Below are 12,326 nucleotides of genomic sequence, written 5' to 3'. Positions count from 1 at the left end.
TCCATTCAGGGTATGAATGATGGAGGGTTAAGATAAGCTCCCTGCAAATGCAGAGGAAGACCGAGTCATATTCTATCAGTAAGTTTTGCATGTGATCAAAGTCAGTGTAACAACTCTGGCATTTGACTGAGAGGATGTAAATTATTTAGGTTTAGCAGAGCACTCTGTTTCTGTGATGATGACCATGTATGCCCTCCTGCTTTTATTTTTTTGAAGAAGTACAGTTCCCAGGATCCATATAACTAAGCAAATTTTCAAATACTGATTTGTTTGGCTGATTTCAGATTCTGTGTCCATTTGATTGGAGTAATTTTGCTTTGCTTTGGAGCTTTATCTATTAACTGAGGTTTTCTTGAATGGACTGGCAACCAATGGAATTGAAATAACACTAAGCATATGTACTACCTACCCTTGGTTTTTGTTGTTGTTGCTGCTACTGTTGTTGTGTAGTAAATAGTAATCAATGTGCTCAGTTGTTGAGTTTGTAGCATGAAAGCTACTAATCATACTCTTCACCTCTATATTTGTCCAACTTACTAGTTTTTCTGGCATTTTGCTATTCTCATTATTTGATAAAGTGCTCATATCCTTTTCACAGGTGGTGACAAAATATTTCCACTCTTTCTTTGGGCATATACTGCATGCTATGCCTGTTTCTATCTTATTTATGGAGAAATCCTCTTGGTATAATTACTGGGAAAATAAAATATGTTTATAATGGCAAGTTATTTTTGAAATTTTTTTATCAAATATTAATTAATTAATTTTTTTTTAGAAACTTCATGTATCACTTCTTTGTTTATCCCATGTAATGGCCATAGAGGAGGGGTCTTCAGATTCTTCCTCTATGGCCATTATATAAAATAAATAAGACAATGTGCAGTCAATTTCTCTGAATGTTTGTTGTGCATCTTAATTTCCGAACCGAGACTTTAAGTAAACTAGTGCGAGGGTGCTATGTGATATCAAAAAAATAAAGCAGTCACCTGTCACACGTGTTCTGCCAAAATGCACTGCTCACAACAGCAGATGAATATGTGAGCAAGGTTAACTGAAAGTGTTGCGCCAAATTTTTTTAACCTCAATGGGTGATGATAAAGGAAAATAATGGAGTCACTGAAAAACAGTGTACAAGGAATTGAAATAATTTTAAAGTGTCACATTGTCAAGGGAAGGAGAAAAGTTTTCTTGGTGCCAGAACAGATTTTTAAATATTTTTGAATATAGGGCCTCAGTGGGTTAAGGGGAAAAAATAAATTTGTAAGAATGGTGTGAAAACCACACTGGGGTGTGGTTTTCACACCATCTACCTAATATAGTTGCTGAAGGGGTAAAAGCATTTATTAGAATTCTGTAGGCTGCAAAATTTAATAAAATGGATTCAAACAAAATTTTACTTCAAAAGATGGGTCAAACAAAATTTTATTCAAAAGGCACCACACATAGCAAATAAGTTTGAGAATTACTGTCATTAATCATTCTAAAAGTCTTTGAAAAAAAAAAAAAATGAGAAGCTAATTGGCACCAAGGATACTTGTTTAATCATAAATGGTATTATCACTCAAATGGTTTTCAATAATATGACAAATTTTGCAATGGGCACAATCCTTGGATTTATTTGGAACAATTCTTGGATCATATACTTAGATTTCAGGAAAGCTTTTGATACTGTTGCACATAATAGACTGCCACACAAACTGGAGCAATGTGGCATTAAGGGCATGTTACTACTATGGATAAAGGGATGGTTGAGTGAGAGAAGACAGTTGTTATCAATGGATACTGCTCTTCATGGAGCAATGTTATTACTGGTATCCACTAGGGTTTAGTGCTGGGCCCCAATGTTGTTTTCTGTATTTATTAATGATAGTGAAGATTTATCAGGCTTAACATCTAAGTTTACAGATGATATGAAGATTGGCAGGATGGTTAATGACAATAACAACAGTATGTTACTGCAACAAAATCCAGAAAAATTAGGCAGATAGGCTGAGAAATGGCAATTGAGGTTTAACATTGACAAATGCTGCACATGTGTAGCAGTAATCCCAGATTTACATATCAACTGCAGGACACTATACTCAGGATACTGGAAAAATGAAGTTCTCTGAGTAGTACAGACAGGAGCCAGGAAAGCATATGGAATTTTGTCAATGATATACATGAATTTTGCTAGGGGATAAGGAGGTGATTATTCCTTTGTACAAGGTAATGGTCAGGCCACATCTTGAGTCTGCATACAGGTCTGAAGGCCACATTTCAGGAAGGATGTAGAGCTGCTGGAGTGGGTACAGAGAAGGGCAACGAGATTGATGAAGGGAAAGAAGAGCTGCTCTTCCCCAGAAAGGCTTCAGTTCTGCAAATTGCAGCATCTGGAGACTAGGCAACTGTGAGGTGATCTGATTAAGGTGTTTAATGCTTTGAATGGATTGAGCATGCTCAATGCTGATGGGATTCTTCTTCTTGCTCAAACTATGCACATGAGGAGTATAAATTCAAATAAAGGAAGCTGGTTGCAGAATAAATGTGCAGAAGTTTGCCTTTAGCCAGCAGGTTGATTGCAGGAAAAAACTTCCATCTGATGTTCTGGAAGTGGATAGCTTAAATAAATTCAAGGAAGACCTGGGAAAACTAATGGAGAGGATGGATAGGTGAAATGGGATTTTTTTTTTTTTTGGCTGATGCTGCATAAGCCTGCTTTCTTGCATCACTTTTCACTACTAATATTAATACTAATACTAATCTCCTATTTGTGATAGGGCACCTAACATAGTTCAAGTACATGATAATAGTTCTGGGTTGAAATGTACACCCTATATGGGAGCAATATGGCCAAAGTAGCTCTTGCGCCAAAAAAACCCAACAACAACACCCTATATGACCAGTTACAGGTTAAGAAACAACCAACCAATTGCAGAGCAGTTATATTCAAGCCTATAAAAAAAAAAAAAAAAAAAAACCGACTCTATAAGACAATGTATGCATGCACCTGTATACCTCTTCTGAACTACTCCGATGAGATTTGGAAGCCAAATTTCTCCATCTTTCTTGCTCAGCATTCTCCCTCCTTCGTTCCCTCTCTTCTTTTTCTCTGTCCCATGCACGTTGTGCAGCAGCTTTTCTCTCTTCTTCCTCTTCCTGTTTCTCATATTTTTGTAGGATTACTTCTAGAATCTTCATATCCTGAATTAGATAAGAGATAGTTTATTTTCAAAAGAAATGTTTTCTAAAATATTCATTTACAATGTAATTCTAATATGTCACCTCAATTTTACTATATGAGTAGAAAAATCAGACGGCATATTTCTTTTTTCAGACTTTTACCAGACAGAAATTCCTATATAATAATGCAAACAATAAAATACAACACAATACAATTTTATTGACAGCAATCAAAAATATACAATATATTCTAATTAAAGGACTAAGGCCCCCTACAAATTTTACTTAAGTATCTTCGATTATTGAAAAGTATGTTAATGCACTCCCTCCTTGAAAAAGGGAGTGGGGATGCAGAAACATTTTAAGGATACTGGCAACACAGAAGATGACTAATCTCAATTCCAGATTCAGGTAGTATCTGACACACTGATCCCATACTGGCCTTGACTAAATTACAAAAACATTAACGATCATAATTATTCCTCCTTTGTCAAAATTTTGCCTGAGAACTCAAAACACTGGGTTTGCTTGTTTGTTTGTTTGTTATTTGGTTTTTAGGAGCATTAGCCACTAAGGCCATATTGCTCTGGGGATATGCAGTGGTCATTCCCTGACCTTTCCGCATCCTCCATATTTGACAGTCACGGGCTTGAACCCCGGTCTGATCAAGAAGCGTGTGCTACGCACTGCTGCTCCTGCCCACCTGGCTACGGAGACACCAAAACACTGGGTGTGTACTACCTTAAGTTCAGTATTATATTTATTCAATACTGATAGATGCTACCATAACTAAATGGAAGATATAAAAACTGTAACTTAAATATGCTACACTGGGGATGGCATCATCAGCACCATTTCGATTTTTAAGTTGATTTTTTTCTGTTTCTGGGGAAAAATAAAATTTTGAATTTTAAAAACACGTTTTGTCTTCTCACCAAGTTATAATAAGTAGAGCTGCCAAGGGTAACCTTAATGAGACAATATAAGAAATTAATGAGTATCAATATCAGAATTACTAGTGTTATTATAAATATTAAATGGAACAATGATTGGTATATCATTGCATAAGGTGGAAGTGGCACTGTTTAAAATGCAGTGCCATGAGTATTTAAGACCACTGGAATATCAGGAGAGGCTTACTTATAAAAAAAAAATGATTATTATTATTATAAACAAAAACCCTTTTCTCCTTTATGGGATTTTTTCCATTCCACGATGGGTACTGGTACCAAGTGCATGGGGTGGTTGGTTGTGTCTGGTTACTACCACTATTATTGTTGCTGCTTGTTCTGGTTGAGAAACTCTCTTACTATCCTTCAAGTGTTCAGGATTGCAGCTTTCTGGAATTCCATATAAGTGTTCTCTGGAAGACCTATTGTTGCTAGGTTCTTAGGGAGGCTCTTTGGAACCATGCTTGTGGTTGACGTGATGATCAGGATGGTTCATTGAAAAGGCCTCCGGAGTCAGGAACTCTGTAATTCATCTGTAATGCTACTAAATAACACTGACTCGAATGTGTAAAACTTTTTTATTATGATAAAATAAACTGCTAATACAGGAGCTTCAGACAGCAGTGGTTGCCTTCATCAGCTATAGTGGTTGCAGGATGACCAACAATCTATATGTACCACACATCTCAGCAGGTCTGTGACATGAACTATGGCATCTGCACACAATTCACTTCTCATGCATTGGAACCGGAAAATGGACGGGCCACTCTAAACAGTTTGTCTCTTTGTAGGATAAGGGTTTCAAAGAGTGGATGAATGCAACAGCCCTTATCCATATTAAGACTGTAGCGTTCAGACGAACATATTCTTAAACTCTCCAGCCATTTCCGGTTCCAAAAGCCATGTGCCTTATCCACGATCATGGCTTCTTTAGCAGTAATGCCATGCCTAGTTTCCCAAGCATGTTCTGCTACAACTGAACCCCTGTAATTTGCAGTCTTAAGGGCTCTATTGTGTTCCCCCAGGTGGTCCTGCAGTCTGCGTTTTGTTTCCCCCACAAAACACCCCCACAATCAGGACACTCAATTTCATATATGACCCCACTAGTGTCATTACCCGCAATAGGATATAATGAACTTGTATTCTACAGGGGGGGGGATACAATGAACTTGCATCCCCTGTAGTAGGGCACTTAGATCATACTATTAAAAATAGCAGGGAATTTGTAGTTCGTCCATGCTCAAGAGGTAGAAGAGGGGGAGATTATAGCATCTTTTGATGTCATTTCTTTGTTCGCATGTATACCTGTCGAACACGGTTTGGACTGTGTGCAGAATGCTTTGAGTAGAGAATGGTACTTTGAAAGACAGGGCAGCCCAAAGTGGTGAAGATATTTGTGAAGGTGTTGGCTTATGTTTAAGTAGTAGCACCTTATTCTAAATGGTTATGTACCAGCAGGTTCGCAGAGTGGCCATGGGTTCACCTATTAGTGCAATTATAGCCAACTTAGCAATAGAAGAATTTGAAGATAGGATGTTGGGGAGTTCTAGTCCTCCTCCATTACATGCATGGAAGAGATATGTTGATGACATGTTCATGGTGATACAAAGAGGACACGAAATAGAAATACTCGAGTGGTTGAATAGTGGTTTGCCTTATATTCGGTTTACTTCGGAGGTTGAGTCAGGGGGGGGGGACCCTTCCGTTCCTAGACGTGCACATAGACACTTGAAAACTAAGGTTTACAGAAAACCTATGTGTCGGGGCCAATACACACTTCAAAACAGCTCAGGCCAGCTGCCACAAAAGTAGTGTGGTTAAGGCCTTATTGGAAAGGGTGGGATTCCACTGCTCCTCGTCTGAAGAGAGAGGCAAGGAGATTAAACATGTTACAGCGGACCTAGTAATGTGTGGTTATCCCCAGAACATTATTGAGAGTTGTTTAAGAGGTATGAATAACAGTCGCAGGGATGCTTTTATACCTATTTCCACCGCATACATCCCCTACTATCTGGGAATTTCGGAACCCATTTCCTGTATCTTGCATTCGTGTAAGATACGCTGTGTGCAGCTGCCAGGTCGGAGGCTGCACACAGTAGTGTCCGCAACTAAAGATCCTATTGCAGGTAATGACACTAGTGGGGTCATATATGAAATTGAGTGTCCTGATTGTGGGGGGTGTTATGTGGGGAAAACAAAATGCAGATTGCCAGATCACCTGGGGGAACACAATAGAGGCCTTAAGACTGCAAATTATGGAGGTTCAGCTGTAGTGGAACATGCCTGGGGAACTGGGCATGGCATTACTGCTAAAGAAGACGTGATCGTGGATAAGGCACATGGCTTTTGGAACAGGAAATAGCTGGAGAGTTTAAGAATATGTTCGTCCGAGCGCTACAGTCTTAATTGGGATAAGGGCTGTCGCATTCATCCACTCTTTGAAGCCCTTATCCTACGAAGAGATGAAAGGTTTAGAGTGGCCTGTCCATTTTCGGGTTCTAATGCACGAGAAGTGAACCGTGTGCAGATGCCATAGTTCATGTTGCAGACCTGCTGAGATGTGTGGTACATATAGATTGTCAGTCGTCCTGCAACCACTACAGCTGATGAAGGCGGCTGTTGCTGCTGAAAGCTCCTGTATTAGTGGTTTTAAACAACTTTTATCACTTTTAATTTTATATTTGTTTGAATTTTATTCTTGTTATACAACATTTATTTTATCTTGTTTTAATATTTTAACATATAATTATACAATCAGTACGCATGTATTTTATTTTACATATTTGAGTCAGTGTTATTTAGCAGAATTACAGATGGATCAGGATGGTTATTACTTGTTCATATGCCACATACCTTTGACTTCCTCTCTTAGGTCTAAGTACTTCCTGTTCCTTTCCTCGTATGTTTTCTGGAAGTTGCCAGTGTTGGGCACCGCTTATGTTGTTCAGGTAAGTAGTCATTTCCTTCTTGTGGATGAGTGTTATGTTTGGCCTGTTGTGCAGGATCGTTTTGTTTGTTATTATGGCACGGTCAATGTATAGTCTGTGAATAGAGGTCTCTAGTATGGCCTGAGGCTGGTACTTGTAATATGATAAACTTTCTTTGATCAGCAGGTATTTTTGGGTAGCTTCTGATGTAGTATCCTTGCCACCTGGTCATGTCTGTGAGTGTAATCCATCTGGGTGATCACCCTGCATCCTGCAGTGACGTGCTGGATTGTTTCTGGGACCAGGTGGCATCATCTGCTTATGTTATCTGTTATTCTGGGGACCTTAGCGATGTATTTCCTGTAGTTCCTAGTGTTGATTACCTGGTCTTGGATGGCAAGCATGAATCCATTAGTCTCAGGGAAAAGCCTTTTATTCGTGAGCCAAGAGTTGGAAGCCATCTTATCTATGTTGTCTTGATGAATGTCATTGTAGTGTCTGCCATGGAGTGTCTTCTTCTTTGCCTATCTTCCTGTCTTTGTTTCTTCTGTCTGTGTGGTTTCCTTGTTAAGGTTGAGTGTTCTGTGTCATTTGCTATCTTTCTTATGGCTTCGTAGATTGGCGTTGTGTTTTCCTAGAAATAGTCATACAGGTTCTTAATTGTCTTCTTCCTCTCATTCATAGAGGTCAATCAATCTCCTCCCTTCTTTATGGGCTATGGTCAGTCTCTTGATGGCCGACTTCGGGTGGTGTTAGCAGCTCTTAGTCATCATTATCCTGGTCAATCCCATAAAATCCTCCAGCCCAGTGTTCATCCAATTTATGAACCAGAATGAGTATGTTTGTACTGGAATTGTGTAAGTGTTTATGGCTGTGACCATGTTCCCACAATTCAGATTTGATTTTAGCAGGCTTCTCAGTCTCTGATGGTATTTCCCAGTCAGGTGAGCCTTGATCTCCTTGTGTTTAACTGATGAGCCTGCATTACCCCCAGATATTTGTATGTCTCTCCCTCTGTCTTGGCTGCAATCTCTTCACCAGTCTTCAGTTAGTAGTTTCGTCCAACTGGATGTCCTTGATGCAATCCAGTTAGGCATCCTACAGGTTATTCCTCCCTTCTTTTAGGGTATACCCACACTTGCTGTTATTGAGCATGATGGACAGTGGGTTGAGTGCTAGACAGAACCATAGTGGGCTCAAGGCATCTGCCTGGAACATTCCTCTTCTGATGGGTATTGGTCTGCTCATGAAGTTCTCAACCTTGATGGTGGTCCTCCATTTTGCTTCTAGGAAGTGTGTAAGGGTTGGGTTGACTTTGTAGATCTTTAGTGTTTCTATCAGCCAGCTATGATTTACAGAGTTGAAGGCCATGTACAGATTGTGGTGTTTCTTGTAGGCTTCGCCATAACTGCAGCATCAAGGGTCAATTGCTGCTTGCATTCTCTGCTCATCTGCCTACATCCCTTCTGCTGCTTGGCCATGATGTTCTGGCTCTCCAAATGGTTTGATATCTCTTTATTATGTAGCTGATCATTATCTTGTACACTGTTGGAAGACAGGTGATTGGTCTGTACTTTGCCAGGTTTGTAGTGTCTTTGTCCTCAGCCTTCAGATAGATGATTCCTTGAGTCAGAGACTCATGGATTATCTCAAGGTGTCTCATTATCTGGGTAAACTGCTCTGCTATGTGCTTGTGTGCAGCTGAATTTCTTGCACCAGTAGTTGTGGATGTTATCTATTCCTGGGATTTGCCAGTTGTGGGACTTTCTGATCGACTGTTGTACTTCTTCCTCCTGAATCTCCCATTCTGTCATCTCTTGTACATTCTTGGTTTTCTTCCTTTCTAGGTTACAGGGTATACAGCTGTTATGGCTACCTTCGCTGCTCCACAGGTTTCTCCAGAACTCCTTGAGCACCTTCTGGTTGGGGGTGGGTCTGTTGCCTTCCTTCTCCAGTTGTCCAATTTTCCTGTAGAAGACTCTCTAAAAAATTATTATTATTATCATCATCTGTTTATTTATCCATGAAATGTGGACCACCCTGAAATGACTATGTGCCAGGAGGGTGTGTTATTTATGATTTAAGGTGTGAGGTAACACATGTAAATCAGATTAGCAATAGAGTAAATGTCTGCTTGACACAAGAAATTTACACAGAATTTCCCTTATATACAAAATGTTGAAATTATATACAAATTTTGAAAATTGTATATATATACTCTGAAGTTATACAAAATTATAAATTCAAAATTATAATGTCAAAAACTTGAAAGTGCCCATCACAGATTCATCAGCTGATAACAATTCTCTAGGGCAGTGGTGTCCAACCTATGGCCCGTGAATAATTTTTATAAGGTCTGTGCGGAAAGTGAACTAAAACAGCATCAATTGCCACTGCGTGTACAGGCATACAAGCGTCCAGCTTGACTGTATCAAACATGTACATGTGGTTCAGTGCAGACATATGTACGCTAAATACAGTTATGTATTTCGATATAGCTTGTTCATTGCATTGAATTAATTATTAATTTGTATTGAATTACAATAAATCATTTCTTAAAAATGTTCCAAAAGGGAAAAATCGATTTGGAGTATCGTGTTTTTGATCCAAGGTGGACTGAAGACTATTTCTTCATTGATTACTATGAAAAAGCAGTGTGTTTGGTGTGTCAGGAGACTGTGCGAGTTTTTAAAGAATATAATTTAAAATGACATGATTCCAAGCATAAATCTTATGATCAACATAAAAGAATGTTGAAAAAGAAAAGTGTTCAAAGTTGCAAAATTAATTAAGAAAACAACAAAACACACTGAAAACATATCAGTCAAGAAATTTATCTGCTGTAAGTGCCAGTTATCAAATTGCACATTTGATTGCTTTTGAAAGTAAACTGTTCATTGATGGTGAATTTGTTAAAAAGTGTTGTCAATTAAAAATTGTGAAAGAAATTTGGCCGGAGAGAGAGGAACAATCATACAAGACATCAGTTTGTCTCGACAAGCAATCATTCGAAGAGTTTTTTGATTTGATTTCGATTTTATTGGCGCATTAGCAACTAGGGCTATAATGCGCCAAGACCAGATTCGAAGAGTAGAAGATATTGGAAAGAATTTGTTCCAGCAACTTTTGCAAAACATAAAACAAATTAAATATTTTAGTGTGGCACTGGATGACAGTTTTTTTTTTTTTTTGGTAGTTGTTGGCGCATAGGCTTCTGTGACCATAATGCACCTCCCAAGGTTTTTGCAGTACTTTGATCCAAGCCCGAGGCGGGAATTGAACCCATGACCTTTGGGTTACCAGGCAGGCACTTTACCCACCCAGCTAGGCCGGTCGGCCTGGATGACAGTACTGATGTAAATGACGCAGCCTAACTCCTCATCTTCATATGTGAAATTGATCATAATTTTGTACCAGTTGAAGGTTTAGTGGATCTACAGAGTATGCATGGAACAACTGCAGCTGAAAATCTTTTTGAAAAATTTTGCCAATCTATTGAAAAGCTAGGATTAATTATTAAAAAAAAACTGGTAGGAGTCACAACTGGTGGTGCAAAAACATGATTGGTAAAAACATTGGGCTTATGGGTAGAATAACCAAAATAATGATAGATATCGGAGCTGAACCTCAGATTGGAATTCACTGCATTGTGCATCAAGCTCTTTATGGGAAAGTATTGAATCTCCAACAAGTTATGAATGTCATTATTTCAACTGTAAATTTTATAACATCACATGACCTTAATGTGGCTGTTGAAACGTCACTGAATGTTTCAATGCAGAAAAGGGGAAACCAATAAAACAACCATCAAATATGAGGTGGTTGTTTGATCTTGCAATTCATAAATACATTTCTAGTCATTTAAATGCTCTTACTTTAAAACTAATCTAGTGTTAATTTTTCCTGGGAAAGGAAAATTGGTCTGATTTGTTTGGTGACATCAAATCATTTCAGAATAAGTTATTATTTAAATCTCAAATTGAGCAAGACAATTTAGTTCACTTTGAATTTTGCACTGAGCTAAAGGAAAAATACATTTCCAAAGAATCATTGCCTTTCATTATTACAATTACTTTTTGACAAGTTTGAAAGTCAATTTTCTAATATAAAATCCCATGCAAAAGACATAAGCTTTTGTTTGAGAACCCATTTACTTCTATGGCTGAAAACTACAATCCCAGATTGCAACTTAAAATTATTGATCTTCAAGCCACAACATGATTCAAAAATAAGTATATGAACTGCGAAAATAAACTATTTGAATTCTACAGTGCTCTCCCATCTGAAGATTTTCAGCTAATAAAATAAAATGCCATGAAAATGGCAACTTTGTTCTGATCAACATATGTTTGCAAGCAGATTTTTTTCACTCGTAAAATCAAATAAATATTTTTAAAAGAAACAGAATATATTTTTTATGAAAACCCCAAACATGAGAGGTAATAGAACCTATAATACTTAGTACCATGCTTGGGTTGGAGGTTGAGAAGACGAAAGAAGATATTTGTTTACATTGGACTTGAACTTCTGTAGACTGTAATTTTCAGGAAATACGTATAAAGGAAAGTTGTTCCAGAAAATGGCAGTTGAATGAATAAACGAGGAAGATGAAAAGTTGGGTTCTGTGTGTTTGAAGTTGGACAGTAAATGGATGTTGTTGGCTGGTGGCGGCATGAGTTTGGACTGTTTTGAAAAAGAGAGCGGGAATTATAGAAGCCAATTCAGAAGAACAGTGCCCATGGAAGTATCTGTAGAAGAGGCATGCAGCAGAAACCGTACATGTATGAGACAGAGAGTGGAGAGACTCTGTTAGAGATGAATCATTAATTAACCTAACTGCCCTCTTCTGAATGGAATCAAGAAGCCTGAGAGAGGTTTTGGGGGCACCACTCCAGATGTGGGAACAATATTCCATGGCAGGGCAGATTTGCGATTTATACAGAGTGAGCAGCTGTTTGGAAGAAAAGTAATGCTGAGAGCAAAAGAGAAAACAAAGTTTTTTAGATGCAGAGGAAGAAACATTTGTAATGTGCTTGTGTCAAGAGAGAGAGATTAGAAGTCAGGGAAATTCCCAAAAGAGATATATCATCTTGCCTAGAAATCAAAGTGTCACCAAAGATAAGCATAGGAGCAGAAGAATCCTTTTTGCAAGATATAAGACAGGATTGAGTTTTAGAAGATTGAAATCAACTATGCTGTCTTTGCCCCACTGCAGAATTACCTGGAGATTGGCATTTAAGAAATTGGTAGCGGATATTCCAAGAAAGTTGAAGCTGAAACTTTCCAC

At 38.3% G+C, this 12,326-nt stretch overlaps 1 protein-coding gene across 1 annotated transcript in view; it reads right to left on the bottom strand.

Moving 5' to 3' along the window:
• The window catches only part of LOC150091037 (uncharacterized), a 115,808-nt gene that overhangs the window by 30,375 nt on the left and 73,107 nt on the right, over positions 1 to 12,326 (bottom strand). The window contains exon 5 of the mRNA XM_090380664.1: positions 2,998 to 3,183. Coding sequence (XP_090236790.1) covers positions 2,998 to 3,183 — 186 coding nt within the window. The remainder of the gene's footprint in view (positions 1 to 2,997; positions 3,184 to 12,326) is intronic.

The sequence above is a fragment of the Mastigoproctus giganteus genome, chromosome 1 (genome assembly GCF_048544385.1).
Source record: "Mastigoproctus giganteus isolate SK-2022 chromosome 1, ASM4854438v1, whole genome shotgun sequence".
Taxonomy (NCBI): domain Eukaryota; kingdom Metazoa; phylum Arthropoda; class Arachnida; order Uropygi; family Thelyphonidae; genus Mastigoproctus; species Mastigoproctus giganteus.
The sequence above is the reverse complement of the archived record's forward strand: the minus strand, read 5'-3'. Positions and strand labels throughout refer to the sequence as shown.